This window comes from Nothoprocta perdicaria, unplaced genomic scaffold (genome assembly GCF_003342845.1).
Source record: "Nothoprocta perdicaria isolate Ctin4 unplaced genomic scaffold, notPer1 scaffold_75, whole genome shotgun sequence".
In the NCBI taxonomy this organism is placed as follows: Eukaryota; Metazoa; Chordata; class Aves; order Tinamiformes; family Tinamidae; genus Nothoprocta; species Nothoprocta perdicaria.
The window spans coordinates 3,021,072-3,037,600 of NW_020456032.1; the positions used below are offsets into that span (position 1 = coordinate 3,021,072).

General features: G+C 41.7%; 1 protein-coding gene across 1 annotated transcript in view; it reads right to left on the bottom strand.

Moving 5' to 3' along the window:
• Positions 1 to 16,529, bottom strand: part of DNAH9 (dynein axonemal heavy chain 9) — a 155,076-nt gene that overhangs the window by 86,218 nt on the left and 52,329 nt on the right. The window contains exons 40-46 of the mRNA XM_026051405.1: positions 12,470 to 12,635; positions 11,618 to 11,720; positions 10,839 to 11,078; positions 6,581 to 6,742; positions 5,414 to 5,610; positions 2,896 to 3,058; positions 1,731 to 1,854 (exon numbers count right to left, since the gene is read on the bottom strand). Of these exons, the coding sequence (XP_025907190.1) occupies positions 1,731 to 1,854; positions 2,896 to 3,058; positions 5,414 to 5,610; positions 6,581 to 6,742; positions 10,839 to 11,078; positions 11,618 to 11,720; positions 12,470 to 12,635 (1,155 nt within the window). The remainder of the gene's footprint in view (positions 1 to 1,730; positions 1,855 to 2,895; positions 3,059 to 5,413; positions 5,611 to 6,580; positions 6,743 to 10,838; positions 11,079 to 11,617; positions 11,721 to 12,469; positions 12,636 to 16,529) is intronic.

A 16,529-nucleotide genomic window follows, 5' to 3' on the forward strand; every position in this document is an offset into this window, starting at 1 on the left:
CCAAAATACCAAATCCCTAGTATGCTTTACATAGCAATGTAATCATTTTAGAGTTGTAAATAGATTTGTTACATAAACACTTTCTGCAGCTGCTCAACAATGTCGTTTCCAGCAACATTCACAGAACAACCAGATCTCTAAAACTTTTCAAAAGATGAAGTTTTTTGAAAGTTTTTAAGGGTTTTGAAACTCTTTAAGAATCTTTAAAAGATAATAGTTATGCAACTTACTGGCAAAAATRTACACCCAATAGACCAGCTTTTTAGTGATTACTTATTTTCCTATCTATTCACTTATCTTTTGATTTTTATTTTGATTGAAATCATCATTATTGAATAGGATATTGTCAATATGGACATTAATAAATGTCCGTATTTATTATTACATAGACAAGATGGGTAACTGATCACCAGGACCCAGATGCAGCTTGCTCCTATAAGAGAACCACGTTTCAAAAAGTTAGAAAAGGCCAAAAAAGCTGTTCCTTCTTGGCCAAAATGGCAGATAATGATCGCATTCCCCAGCTAAGTCTGCAGCAGCATGTAGGCTTCTCTGCTCCTATAATGAAGCTATCTCCTAACAGGTACCTTCTGCCCGGCCTCAGCAGAGACCCACAGGGTCACATGGGGTGACAACTAGAATGGACAGAGCGTTTCAAAGAGGTGGTGGACCCTGCTCCTTGCTCAGGACACTGCAGAGTTTTACTTCAAGTCAGAACATGCTCTTTGGATCTACAAGGTGCAAGGGAGGTGGTAGGAGATACACACCACCCTCTACAACAAAGCAAATCCTTATTCCCGGTCACCCATTTGTCACAAAAAGACCTTATTTGCTGCCCAGAACCATATGGCAAATTCATAGCTGCATACATCAACTCTGGAGTTATTCACAATCTACCACTCCCTAGTCCTCTTGGTTCTCCGTCCCCCACCATCCAGAGGCCACTTGTGCCAGCTGGTATCTTCCCACTCCTGACTTATTTATAAGGCAACAAATGGCACACAGGCACTCGCAGCGGTTTGTCACGGAGTTTGGGGAATACACACTCTCCAGGTTACTTTGTGTGGTCATGGCAACGCAGTTGTACACTCCCACAGGTGCTGTAGTTGCACCACAGGCTACACACACACACACACACACAGCTACACCATGGTCTGCATTAAAAAAAAATAATTAAAAAACGGATTTGCATGGGGACAGATTGTTTTCCAATTGTTTGGGTAAGCAACAATTTAACAACTTAAAGATGTCTGGGAGGATAAAGTAGCTAAAGGATTGGAATGAAATCAGAATTCACATTAACACACACAGGACTGGAATGAGATCAAAAATCACGTAACACTCACAGACATGTCAGTTAGTGACTTTATATTATTGACTCACAATAATATAAATCACATTTATCAGACCACTGGAGTATGAATGCTCAGCATCCACAGGTCATACTCATCCTCTTGTCAATACATTCCTTCATGTCCCTTCTCAGTTACAATAGCATGATAGACACATCACGTGACATCTACAGGCTGTACTACAGTATGACAAAAATCAGGAAAAGCTAGATATGAGACATCTCAAGTCACCAAAGCCTACCAGATAATGAAGTGGATCCTTGTCAATGAGACCTTAGRGTTACTTTTATCCTAGAGTTTAACCCAGGATTTCACTTAGCATTTAACCAAATCTGCACTGAGAAAGGGGAGTGGGGCAATTAAATTGATGAGACACACCTGATGCTAATAAGTCATTTACCAGCACCAAGAACCTCTCATCAGCCACCTGTGCATCAGTCATCAGGAATACGGTGCCCACATTCTTCATGCCAGCTTTCAGGTACTGGTTTGCCAGGTCTGCCTGTAGGTTGAAAAGAAAGTGGACATGAGGCTGTACCTATTTTTTTGCAAACTGTGAGCTACACATCACTCCTAAAATAAGAGACGCATTCAGAATCTTCCTTTTAATAGAGAATGAAGGAATTGCAATTAATTATCATGAAACACTGGTTTAGTTCTTCTCCATCTTCATGGCCAAGTCTTTCTAGGGATGTGGCGAAGGACTTGCTATCGTTAATGTAAGACTTATTACCAGTTAAGACAACATTATGCCCAGGGTCTGTACAAATCAAAAATAAAAAGAAAGTCCTGTCCACTAAGCAGGGAAGCTCTTGCAATTGAAACACTTAGAGGTTGCAATTGAAACACTTAGAGGTTGCAATTGAAACACTTAGAGGTTAACGCTTGTGATTGAAGATGAGAAATTTCTGCCTTATCAATGCAATCCCTGATCAGTCCAAAGCTCAGCAGGAAACGGATGGCAGAATCCCTTATCTGCAGATGGAGAGAGTAGTGTCAGGATATGCCTGTCCTTGCTACCCCAATGCTGCAGGTTTCTGCTTTCACAAATGTATATACATAAACTAAACTATTTCTCTGTTGAGGTGCTGCAACTCCTTTCTTTTATTCCTTCCCAAGAAAAGGAAGGAAGATGATTTTTCCATACAAGGATATTTTTAGTTGGGGATTTCTTCCTTCTTTTCCAGAGTCAGAGCAGGGACTCATTTTTCAGTCTCAACTAACACACTTTTAAATCATTTCAGTGGTATTTTCAAAATGTTGATTAACAATTTCTGAGTTCAATGCAAACCTTTGGACTGAAGCAGTACCAGGTCTCATCAGCTAGGACCACCAGTTCTGGAATTAAGATTTGTATACATCTTAATGTAAATATACTTCATCAGGGTATTCTGAAATGAATTTTTCCACTTTGCAGTCCAAACAATTCTAACTGGAGCTTTTTCACATTTACACCAGCGCTGCTCAGTATGCAGACAAAGTTTTCAGAAATAGTCATGCTTTTTGTTTCTTTCTCCCTGCTTATGTCTTAAAAATCACCTACCTTCAGGTCAGAGATCCCGTAACCTTTTCTCAAAGTGATCTGGAAAACGTCCAGAGAGCTAATGAATGCTGCCAGTCTTGTCAGGCTCTGCTTGCCGCTTCCGCCCACCCCAACCAGCAGAGCGTTTCCCCTTGGGGACTCCAGGATACGGTTGATGCGGCAGCTAAATTGAAGCATACAAAAATCTCTCATCAGTAAGGAGTATTTTTCTTTTTGCCTAGTGCTTTTCAATACATATTTTATTCACTAGGAAATTGTACTCTAAATGGGATGAAAAATGGCAACCTGAGCAGCATGTCAGCAATCAATCCCAATCTCTGCTGAGAACTATGTAAAGGACACAGTTGTTGAAGAAAATAGTTCAGTGCCGATTCAGGCTGTGTCAAATTCTTATTCCATCTGACATGTTTGGTGGGACAGCAATATATAACGGCCTGGCCATTTTTGGAGGGGAACAAGTGAAGAAGCACACTTTGTTCTATGTTCATGTGCAGAACTTCACAACAAAATTCAAGGACCTGAGGAATTTGTCTGGTATTTGGGGTTCATGTTCATATGAGGTATACTTCTATATATGAAAATATTTCAACCTATATCTAGAATAGTATAAATCCTTTCTAGAAAGCACAATCTTATTTCTTATTCATTCAAACGCGCAACTACTTCAGAGCATGATTCTGTCACTCTCATTCCCATGTCTCACCTCTACACATGCAAGGACAGTTTAGTTCCGAGAGTTAAGACCAAGAGTGACTTAGTCTGGGACAGGAAAGGTGCCTCTTCCCATAGCACCTTTCCTTGGAATTCCTGAAGTCATGAAGTTCTGCATTTGGACTCAAATTCATAAAACTTTCTTTCTTAATAAGTGAAGCAGACAACAGAGGCATAAGGTACATAGTTAAAGGAGAGGAAACTCCTAATTCTACCAAATCTTATGGAAGATACCAAAAAGCATCTTCCCTAAGAAAAGAATTCATTATTACTTCCAAGGTTTTTTCACTTCTATTTAAGGGAGGCACCATTAACGCTATCCATCACTAGTTTATTCTCTTAAGGCAATAGCCAATGCTCCCCACTCCTTAAAACTCTAAGGACAAACATTGCCTCTGAGAACCTCGCTGCCCTCTTAAACACCAGTCCTGTTCCCCTCTTCCCATCATCGTCAGTATTTATCTCACTTAACTAAGTATTTKCCTTGCCTAATCTGAATCAATTTTTCAAATAAGGCTTTGAAGGGCACCGTGCTGCTTTGCTCAAGTATCATGCAATTTGATCACAGACTTCATTTGATTGTGAAATTATACCCAGAAAAGCAATCAGATTTGTGCAGAAAGCAAGTCTTCCTAGTTTAATTCTCCACTCGTCCTTGTTGTGCTCTCCAGGGCTGTACGCGTGGCGAACATCTGCAGTCAGCCCTGGGTTGGGATATAATCAACAGGTATTTCCCACTTCCTTTAAGAAATTAAGCCCTTAAAAATTAGTTTTTTTCATCGTAAATCTTTCGCAAATTCAAGTTGAAATTTACCCACTGCTTGAAGTTGAATAAATTGCATATTTCAGCAAAATGCAATCTCCAAATGAAATGAATTAAGTTTACCCAGTCCCAATGAAAATCATTTAAGCACCTGGAGATGAGGTTCTATCTCTACTGGGATTCTCCAAGAGTGTTCAAATGATTTTGAAAAACATAAATATTTTACAGACATAAAAAATATAATAAAAATAACTTAATATACATATATTTGAAATTGAGAATTTAAAGCTTGATGTTTTCAGGTATTCCCAAATGTCCAATTTTCAATGAGACTCTGTCTRGACCTCCAGGCTTCTAAATGCAACTGGAATTTTCAAAGACTCAAAGCTGTAAAAGCAAAGCCTCAACCCATTTAAACTAATAGACAACACACAGGATATCGTTTTAGATAAATTTAAAAATCCTACCTAAAAACTGTCATTAATATGGCTCTAGATCAGGTCTCAAGGCACACCTTTGTACCAGACGGAACCAAATAACCATTTAGAAAAATCCCAGTTTACCTGTTTCTGTAGATAGTTGTCTAAGTGAGGACTCACATAAACCATAAAGCACTTGTACATTACCACATGCAATAAATCTCTGTGCAATATGCACAGTGTCAAGAGCCTGAAATATCACAACAGCATCCAGATTTTAAAACAACCACTAGCATGCAGTTCTTCTGTCTCATTGTCCAGAGCCTGTTCACAGATTTAAGTGCCTTCCAAGTGACAGAGAAGAATCTCAGTATTTGTGAAGGATGATTCACAGAATATGTGGAAGGCTCAATTTGTCAAAAAAATGGACACTAAATAAAGGACTTCCAACCTCTATTTTTGTCTGTCTACTTCAGTATCCTCAGACTGAGACTTCCCACAACACCTCCAGATTTTCTTACATCAGCCACAACTATGGATTTCTACAGTTTCCAGGAAACTTCATGCAAGCAATCTGTGCAGTCAAGTATTACTATGAGAAAACGAGGCCAGGAAATCTTCTTACACATGGCACATGGCATCTTCAAAAAGCACCAGGTTCATGGCAGCATTAACTTCATTGTAGTTATCCAAGGCTTCCACAAGTATCTGGTTCAATTCTTTCCAGTTTGGAACAGGCCTATAGCTGGGTTCTCCAATGCCTTTTGCAAAATGACAATATATATTCATCTGCTTGGTCTGTTCTAAAGTCTCCTCCACCTCCTGACAAGGAAATGCAAAGTACATAAAATAATCATGAGAATATACACATAGCATTAGAAATGTTAGTGGGTGGAGATCCCAACCATCCAAGGTTGTATGGCACAGCATAGATCTGCACTGGGAATGGTTTGTTCGCAGAATAGATGGTCCAATCCCCACAAAATGTGTGTATAAACTACATAGAAAAAGCACTACAGCTGTATGCTACATTTCCAAGAAAAACATGTTACTCTAGAAAATATCTTTTTAGCCTGTTTCTAGCCATATAGTTGCACCTGTGGATGGAAAAAAAAGAGTCAGAGTGGACAAGAGGAAAAAAAAAGGCATGGCAAAATCCTGGACTTTGACTTCACAACTTTTTGCAAAACATTAAAAAAACTCAACTTGCTGACATAAGAGAACATGGCCACAAGAAAAAGTCTGAAGCAATAACTGTAAYGCTAGGCTGTGGCATGGACAATGATAACTCCTGGAGGAAAACTATCTGTCTGCACCACTGCTGACTTTGATGATATCTGTATAATTCATAAGGCAGCATTGCTGGGTGATGACAGGCCTGAACGAAAGCAGGTCTAGCATTTTCATTTGAAAGAAATTTTGGTGGAAGAAAAAACAGTAAGGACTTTTTTTTTCGGCATTCCAGTTCCTCCCACTGAAAGCACAGAATCTGACTCTTCTCCAGCTTCTGCCTTCTGAGACTCAAAGCTCTTAAATAGAGTAATTAAATTAATTTACAGAGCCCAAATCTTCTCCTCCTGYCCCCAGAATAGACAGCACATCATTCACCTATATCACACTATTGACAGCCCAGAATATAGATGGTAGAGAACTGCTGCTAGTGCAGTGCTCCCATCAAGAGCACTGCCCTCCAGACAAATGAGCCATGTGCAGACTTCAAGTTAAACTCTTTKTTACCCAAGAAACTTTTTTTTTGATATTTAATATTAGAGTCATGAACTGCAACACTTACATCATAGAATTTCTTTACCATCTCCAGCTGCATTTTATCAAAGATATCACAATCCTTTTCTTCAACCATCTTATCCCGGTATACTCGGGTTGACTCGTGCAGGTAGAGCTTCACAAGGTCTTCGGGGTGTTTCAGACTTTCAGGGGTAGAAAAGAGAAGGCCCTGAAGAGAAGAGAGGCAGTCAGAATACCCCATCCCACTCACAAGGGACCCCCTCACTCTTAGCATCCAAGATACAAGGTCAGAATTGGGCTAAAGAATTATAAATGCAGAGTTTTTACATCAATCTATAGTTGGGCTGAATAACCCCTACTCACCCATCCATGGCAAAAGTGCCTTTTCTCCGTCTTTCTTAAAGCAGCAAAGCAGTCTGCATTCGTTTTGTGAGTAGTAAGGCCTGCCCCAGCCAACGCAGCCCAATTTTGCCAGTGGTCCTGATCTCAGCAGTCAAGACTACTGAGAGCCGGGTGTCAGCCCAGWATTAGGACTTTTTGATTCACACCAAACTGTGTCTAAATAACTTCTAAAATAAAAATAACCCATTAGTGTTATGACTCCTTTCTAGCTGTTCCATGTCACCGGGCAAAGTGCTTTGGTTGCCTCCCCTGTTCCCATTCCTGATGTCCAAGGCTAAGTCACAGCAGAAGACCGCAACAGGCCAAGAGAGCAAATGAATATGCTTCTGATCCTGCAGCAGTTCTGCAGCCTTCTCTGCAATTGTGCATGCACATGGGTGCAGACAACACATGTAGTGTGTCTTGATGAGTCCAATATTTGCACTATGGTTCTTWAGCAAGTTGGTGTCCATGGAGAAACACAAAGAGCCATCCATTTTGCAAAGATGTGCACAGTCTGCTGCTCCTAAAGCACACTTGAACACTAGGCTGTCTCTCAGTGAGGCTGGAGAGAGGCAYGCTGGAGTTGCTCTTATCATCTTACTGTCAAGAAGAAAGCGATGATGCTCCTTCTAAAAAGCCACAGATCTTAATGTGACATGCTGGTAGAAAATCTTGTTAGAAATGAGAATAAAAAGCAAAATACAACCCTGCTGAGTCTATGATTATTATTTTACAGAGATGACAGATATAATTTAGAGTATAATACCATGGTAACCCTTTCAGATGGAAAGAAAGACAGCAACAGGGCTTTCTGTGGTGAGAGCCAGCAGGGAATAGATTTTTAAAAAGCATAATCCACAACTCTCTCACTGCTGAGACCTGTCTTCCTTAATCAAGGGTAAATTGCCTGGAGCATACCAATCAATTTAACTCTACAGTGCACGGTGGCACCCAGAGGAATGAGAAGGTGCCATAGAAATGCAAGGCAGTGTAGCATCAAACTTTAATCACAGATGGGACCCTCTACAGAGGGAAAGCAATAGCTAACCTCTTCTGGGGCAGCCAAAGGCTCATCAGAATAGGAAGGACTGAAGGGTGACTTTCCTTGGGAATAACAGTGGAAGCAACAGTGAGTGATATAGTAGGAGGACAAGGAGCCAGGGTTATCACCTCTGTAAAATCTCACGTAATCCCACTCCAGCTCCTACTTGCCTGTCATCCTGGACAGCACTTTTTGACTTGTCCAGTTCCTGAATGTTTCCGGATGAAGGGGAAGGTCCTGTGATGGAAAATCTAAGGCAGCCAGAGTTGGATAGGCTTTGTAGTACTCTTGCAAACTTCTGCGACATTTCCAAAACCAAGCCCTGAAGTCAAGGGGTTGGTGGAGGTCGATTTCATTATTCTTTTTCAAACCACAAAGGAGCATCCCTCAAGCCAGATCACAACAGGTCACCAGTGACCTGAAATCTGTTGGTGCACGGTATCATTGCTACCTTGGATTCCTTTTACCACTACTGAAAGAGGGCGCTTCAGAAACACATTTCCTCTGAGCGATTCTAYCTGTTTACCTTAGGATGAGTTAAACAGCACACAGAAATGCCCTTTTCCTCTCCTGAGTGTGACTAGCCAAAGAGGATTCCTAGTCCAGGGCTCAGATCCCAAGAGATCATCCTTCCAGCCTAGGTAGGGCAAACATGAGCATCACTATTCTAGCAGCACATTCCGTTCCTGAGTCCATGGGCTGCTCCTTTTCCCTTCGGTTTCACTAATGTTTTTTTCCTGGTCAAATCTTCTTGGCTGTGACTATTGCTATTGCATTTTGCAGTCATTTTGGATGGAATGTCTTTTTGCTTCATATTCAGGTGCATCCTGGACCAGTACTTGTGTCATTCCTCATGCTGAGCAACATAGACATTAGCTGAGGGATAATGGTTCCTGGGTACRGACAGGCAAACATGAAACGGAAACGTTCACAGGTCTGTCTTTTGACTGTTTCTTTTGGGGTAGTCTCTCTTTTTTTTTCTGCTACACTCACAAGCATAGAAAGGTTCAAATTCRTTCATTCTTCATTATCTGCAGCAATTACAGTACAGGTTCTTGGAGGACTTTGGAATGAGATGATTAGCACAGGGTTCCTTGTAAGAGGAGCTGTCTGGCAGTTTTGACAAAGAGAATCAAGCAGAGCTTGTAAGGCACTGCACAAACGTTTAGATACAGCATTAATATCTAATATGATAACGATGGAACTATGGGATAGATTGCAAATGGAGCTGCTGTTAACAACCTGTGCACGGTCAGCAATGATTCAATATAGAGGCTGCAAGTCCAAGGGTTGACTCCTCCACGGCCGCAGTTTGCATACGTTTCATGCCATACACCAGAACTCATCAGCTGCTTTTATACTTACAGGACAGTTGGTGTAAAAGTAATCCCCAAGTGGCTCTTATATATTCTGCTATTATACGTTTCAGGTTGGATTGTTTGTCTGTGATTAAAAGAATCTGAAAATTGGTGCTCCTACCCACAAGCTTTCCCTCCATCCATTCTCTGTCTTCCTACGGGCTAAGAAAACTCTGATGTCCCTGCTCCTCTTCCCCATCCCTGTCCCACATCACAGGGTGACTCTATCAGTGAAAAAATGTTCAGGATGGATCCCTAATCTCTACCCTGGGAAATGGTCAAAATTCACCTAAACAACCTGCCATAACTTTAGACTTAGCCCTGAGCAAGGAGTTGGTATCAGAGCCCTCCAAATGCCCTTTCTGAGCTAAACTATTCTAGGAATCTATAAAAAAAATCTTCAATGTAGCACATGGAAATGCATTCTCAGAGCTCAGGGCTTCTTGCATCCCCAATTTCAAGAAGAAAATTGTGTTCCAGCAATCTCTCACAAAACTAGAACTAAATAAGAAATCAGGACATCTGAAAAAATCCTGGAATATAAAATGCAATGAAATATCAAAAAGTAATAGCAAAAGGTGAGGAAAAATTTTAAAAAAGCAAAACAAAACAAAAGTTTAAATAAATATAATGAACCCCAAAAGCCAAATTCCTCTTCCCCTGTAGCCATGTGATAAACTAAAAGCCATCTGACCTCCTGTCACCACACCTGCCCTATGGCCCAGCATCCAGATCTGACAGCATGATTTCTAATATCCCGAAGTCTTTTCAAGCAGACCACAGTTAAATATCAAAGTTTCCCACAGATACGCTTCTTTCCTCCCTTCTCAGCCTTTCAAAGCACAGATTACCTCTAAGCCAGGATTTAAAATGACCCAAATCCAAAGGCAGAGACCCATGATGTTTAGCCATGCATGAGTGACAGGTTTATACCTCCTCGACACAATGCAGTATTAGCTTTTTCATAGTCCCATTCGTGGATTTTCCATTGCCCAACATTACTTCTACTCCTATCTGATGTACCAAACAACAAGGCATTGAACTTTCTCTGTCTACTTCATAAAATAGCTGTTAATGATAATGAAAGCAAGGAATTATAAACTGAGCTTTATAATGGATTGGGTCATTTCAAGCCTCTTGTATTTGACTGCTGAGAACTTTTCTCAAGCTTTTATTAATCAGACAAACTCTGAAAGTACTATCCTCTTATAAAAGGCTCCTTGAACAGCAGTATCTACTCTTTTAAGTTATGAGTTTTCTAAGGAAAAATATCTTTGCCATTGTTATAGCAAAATATTTCTGATGCCTCAAAACTGAGGCTAGAAACCTCCCCTTTGTAGGGAATCTGGGCTGGTGGTAATTCTATGTCAGTGAATTTAGTCCAAGTTGCCTTTGATCCAAGTAGTTTATCATTTCTGTAAATGCCAAGGTGAGCTGGGACAGGAGAACCCATCCACAACCTGCTCACACTGCTCTGGGCCAGGCTCCAGACACCACCAAGGAATAGCAACTGCACTTACTTGGAAGATATTGGAGAAGTCTCTCAGGTTGAAAATGTAATGGAATTTGATGGCCGTTGGCAAGAAGGTAGCAGCCACTTTCTGGTGCAGGCTGAGGGCCAGGCTGATCAACTGCTGAGCTGATTTTTGCACAGCCCCTGAGAAATTCCCATTTGCCAGGTGCTGCATGAGGATGGTGCTGTAGATTCCGGACAAGGCATCCTGCCCAGGATTTGAGAGAGCGAAGACACAGAAGTGACGCTGAGGAAGGGAAAGAAAACATGAAAAGATCAGAGAAGTGGGCAACTACCTCCGCAGCAAAATGTCCTTAGAGACTTGCAGCAAATATGCAAGGAATCTCCTTCTCCCGAGATCTTCAAAATCCACCTGGATGTCACCCTGTGCCACATGCTCTAGGTGACCCTGTGTGTGCAGGGGGGTTGGACTAGATGACTTCTAAGGTCCCTTCCAAACTTAAGCATTCTATGATGGCAAAACCTGTCACTCCTAACCAGAAGGCTATCCTGAAAGTATTAAAGTTGGCAGGCACTTTGCCTCTAACTCTGACCAGCAGGATGCAAGGAAAATGCAAGCAAAGGAAGAGGAAGGGAGCAGTCTGATGTTTCACCATTACGAAGTATGGTCACTCCATGGATTCACGTCATTTCTAAAATGAATGATAAAACAGCACCTGGGTTTGCCAGTTTTGTTCTTCTGGCCTGGCATCTGAACTGTAGAGTCACTGATAAAACCTGTCCGCAAATAACATCAGCAGTGCCTGTGGCTGTGCACAGCTTTACCTGCAAGCGTGGATTGATGGTGAAACTGCCTGCAGTTGGGTTCATGCATGACACGTACTGCACATTCATGATCTCCTTCAGTGACAGCTTGGTCCTGTCGTACCTTGGAGCAAAACAAGGGCAGCATCACAGCAAGCATACATGAGGAACAGCTGCTGCACTTCTCCCTGCGTGCTCAGGACATTATTCTGATGTCTGTTCTYGTGCCATCTTCAGCACTGCACAGAAATGGGATCAAATTCTGGGATCAAATTCTACCTCTCACTGAGGCAGAGTCCAGGCTTGCCTACGTGTTTGCACACAGGGAAGCCTTTTGGATTCAACAACCATTCTTAGCATTTCTATAGCTCAAAGTTTACAATTAGTTAAGGTTGTACCATTCGCATACATGGAAAACTCATCTGTAAAAGCAGCAGGATTGTCCTTCCCCKTCTGTTCAATTCTCATTTGCCCCTTTTGATTCTTCTCCTGCAAATCCATAGCCCAAAACTGGCACATCTCCTTACCTTCCTCTACACCAGCCCAAACATGCTTTTAGGTCCTTGCCGGGCAGGGTAAGCTGGAAATTGCCACGACTCCCACCACCTCAYTCATGGCAGAAAAGACCTGGGAATATTTCTGCTTCTCACAATGCTCCTTGCTACAACATAAAAAGTTGCTATCTCCTTCCAAAGCACTATCACATCACTGCTTTTTCTTCAAATTACCTCTGCGTAGAAAATACTTGTTTTCAGTCCATGACTGAAAGGAAGGAGGGACTTCATCTTAAGGTGAAGTTCATACTTGAATCCCATCTTAAAATGGGTTAAGAATAGAAAGGTCTTGAAAGACAAAGCACAAATGATCTCCTACCAGTGGCCATAGTCCAGGTGCTGCCTGATCAGCGTGTGGGGCTGCACAGTCCCATAGGCATCCACTTCTGGCATATTCATATCATCAATGAAGTAGATGAGCTTCTTGGTACCGGGAGGGCCATAGTTTCTACCAGCCTTTTTATCCAGAGGCTTCTCAAGCACAGCTGTAAGGAAGCAGAGACCCAAAGCTGAACTGCTTCAGGAACAGAAGTGGTACAAACAGCACTGTTGATGTAAAAGAGCCACCAAAACACTCAAATTCATATTATGGCAGAAGAGGTTTCCATGTGAGTACCAGGATACTGGCTTTGCCAGCAGCCACGGAAGAGGAGGCAAAATTTTGTTTGCTAAGGTTATTCTAATCTATCAAACAGGTGGAGTATTTTTTCCTCCTCTAAACAAAAGACATAGATTATTTAGCAGCAAATTCCTAAAATTCCTTTTATATTTCCAGGAAAAAAAAATCACATATATTTTTCACGTAAGTATATCAGACACCTAAAAGTTCTTCCCTATAATGATCCAAAATGCCAGAAAATCTTTTTTCTTTCTTCAAACTTTTCTGGTATTTTGGATGATTATGGGGAAGAACTTGTGGATGTCTGGTGTATTTATGTGAAAAATAGATGTGTAGTTTTTTTTCCAAAACTTTGAAGAAAAAATAGTTTTGGAAGGTCTTCATTTGTTCTAGTAGAACGGTAAGGCTGAGATGCCTTGGCTTCTAATACAGTGGGAATACTTACAGCTCTAGGTTGATATTTAATATAATCACTCCACATTACTGCACATAATATTTTATAGGTTAGCAATTCTTTTTATTCCATCCCAAACACCCTTTTCTAATTCAGTTAGTGGAAAAACAAACAGAATATCCTCTGCCTAGATCTGTGAAGGATTTTCTGCCCTGTACTTACTTTGAGAACATCTTTGGTCTCAGGGGCTCACTGCTTTCTGATAGCTCTAGGCAGGATTTGTTTCATTTATACAATTTTTGGTCAGACCTATTATGTGTCATATAAGCAGCATGGTAAATAGCAATTCTTTCTAATTAGGGAATACTGGCAAACATAAATGGGACTGTGAATTTTTATAAAAACCTGCTTGTTAGAGTRTACATTTAATCCAGGCATTACAATGTGTTAAAGCAATTAAGGGAGATTTATATGATTTATATTCTGTTTTTCTTCAGACCACTAATTTTATATTTATATCTTTAGAAATGCCTTATTTTTTTCCATTGCTTCAGTGCGTTTCAGACAGCTTTTCTTTCCCACTTCTCAAAATTCAGTTTATTTCTTGTCATAGATCGTTTGCTGCACAAAGGAACGTACTGTGCTAAAAAAATGATGAATTTTTTCTCAGCGGAGGATCTCTCTCCCTTCAATAAAACCACAGTATTTGAGATTTCTGGTAGCAAGTTAAATTAAGTGTTTCAAATAAGCATTTAATTTAAATTTAATTAGTCCTTAATTAACATATAAAATCAGCCATTTTTGAGGTTAAACAAGTATGTGAGAGATTCATCATACTGAAATGCAATTACTGGAGATCGAGTGACATGCTTGTGAAAGTTGCATTTTAATTTGAAGCCGTATCTCACAAAAATAATACTAAATAAAGCRTCCATGTATCTGCCTCTGAAATCCTGACATACTCAAATTAGTGCCCAAAAGAAACAGTCCCAGGAAATGAAACTTAGCCACTGTAATTCTTCTTGCCTCACGGCTGCTGACGGAGGAATTTTGCAAATCTGCAGTTTTCTCAAGGCCAAGCTAGTGGGGAAAGGTGCTGAATCACTGGAGCTGAGGGATGGGAGAAGCACCAAGAAGATGGGGCTGCATCACAGGAAGGAGCAAGGAGAAGCAGCTGTCAAGGAGGACTTGGAGCCCAAAAGCAGCCGCTTGGGAGTCAAGGGTGATGGGATAAGAGACAGGGAAAACACTCAGGGGCACAACTAGAGCTATGGACAGTGATAGTCAAAACACACCCAAGAAAGCCCAACCAACTGGTCTCAGGTTGGGCAGAGAGCATGTCCAGCTCCCCTCAATWCTGATGCATGTGACTATTTTGTAAGGCATAGGAGTTAAATCACATATGCTGTCTCCAAAAGGCTTTTGCCTTTTCCCTTATAAATCTGTGCACCAGCAGACATCTTTGTCTAAGAAATTACCRGCTTTTGCTTCTACTTCTCTTTTTAGGAAAAAAAAAATAACCTGCTTTGTATCTGTGTTTCACAAATTTAAAGAAGAGCCTGCTGGTGGGGAAAAAAAAAAAAGAAGGAAAAGAAACACTCAACTGACAAACTAAACAAAAAAAAGGAACAAATTAACTCTAAAAAATGAGCAGCAGGGAGCTCTGCTGAGCGGTATAAATTACTCCTCCCAGTGCCACGGCTCCAGCCACGCACTGTGGTTTGTGCGCAGGATGCCTCGCTCGTATCCACAGAGGAAGAAAGCCCCATCGTGGCCCATAGCTCACCATCAGGGTAAATATGGAAACGCTGCCAGACTTGTCTATATAAATCTCCACGCTGGCACGCGTTCCTAGCAGCTGCAGCGAGATAAATGGGAGCGCGCGCTCCTCTCTGCAGCAAGCCCGTGTCCTGCTGCAAGGGCGTTTTACTGACAGCCCACTCGGGGAGAGAAGTTAAAAGGAGTATCTGGGGTGGGAACAGGGAGCTGTCCTCAGCTCAGAACTGCAGATTGGCCCAAATGTGAGTTTTTCCCCTGCGCTTGGCTTGAAGGAACCACAATAATTTGCACTCGCATCATGCAGGTGCCTATTCTGATGGACACCCATCACAAAGGGTGGGAGYTTCTAGAAGAGATTTGCCAGGGGAAGAATCACCAAGCTTTGCAAACCTGCCCCAAAGGAGCTCAGAAAGCTCTGGCACAAGCCTAGGGCTGCAGAAGTCTCCTAATGCTACTAATGGCTTGCTGAGTTGGACCAGTGCTTTGGGCTGCAAGCATGATCCTGCCTGGCACTTCTTGGCAGTGGGGGGCTCTAAGGCTCCTCTTGCCCAGCCAGGAGACATGGAGATGTTTTCTGCTGCCATCACTGCTTCTCAGTAGGATGCGCAGGGGAAAAATCAGGAAGAAATACGATGTGGGAAGTGCTTAGCCACAGAGATGCTGTGAAGCAAGTTGGGAGCATGGTGAACAGGAAAGCAGAGCAAGCAGGGGAAGTCCTACCACCCTTTCCTACTCAGCAGAAATGTCACCTGTGTCTACCTTGGCTTCAACAGCCTCCCAATTAGCCCCATTTTTTCTACTGGTAGTGAATAAATACAAATAAATGSTCTCGCTTTCTTCTTACTGCTCAATACACACTCTGACTCATGCAAGCCATGTGACAGGGTCCCGGACCAGCCAGATTTACAGAAAACACAGGCTTGTCCCCAATTTAAAATCCTTGGTCAACAGGAACACAGGCTGGGAAGGCTAAATCCTCAATCTCACTGATGCCCCACGGACAGGGCTCTCATTTAGGACCAAGGGACCAAAAGGATTTCAGGCTGTTTGGGTCACATTAAATGAGGTTTTAGRTGGATGATGTAAAATAAGCATTTTGTTTCACGCTGACCCATTACTGCCACTCAATTCAATAAAAGGGAAAACAGACTGCTTCACCTCTGCTAAGAGAACACAGGTGAAAAAAATATTTTACCTCTCTAGCTCAATTCCAAGTGAAAATTCCAATTGACAACAAGTCTCTTTCTTCAAGAATTCCCTTCTTTCTGTTCTTACCTTAAGAAACTATTCAGTAAAACCAACTTAAATATTAGAAGTTCTGCTTCCAAACTTCTTTTTTCAGGGATTTGCCCAAATCCTTGTCAGTGATGCTCTTGAAGACTTCTCAAGGGCCTTCACTTTCCTGGGGCTCAGGGTTCCACCAGCCTAGTGCCCCTGCCAGTGCCGTCCCCAGAGATGGAGCAGACATCTCCTGCTCCACGAGACATGCCATGCTGCAGCAGGGCACCAAGGGCAGCACCACAAAGTGGCAAACCTTGGATGGGGGTCCATGGGSGTCCTTACATATTATTTAGCACCATCTCCTAT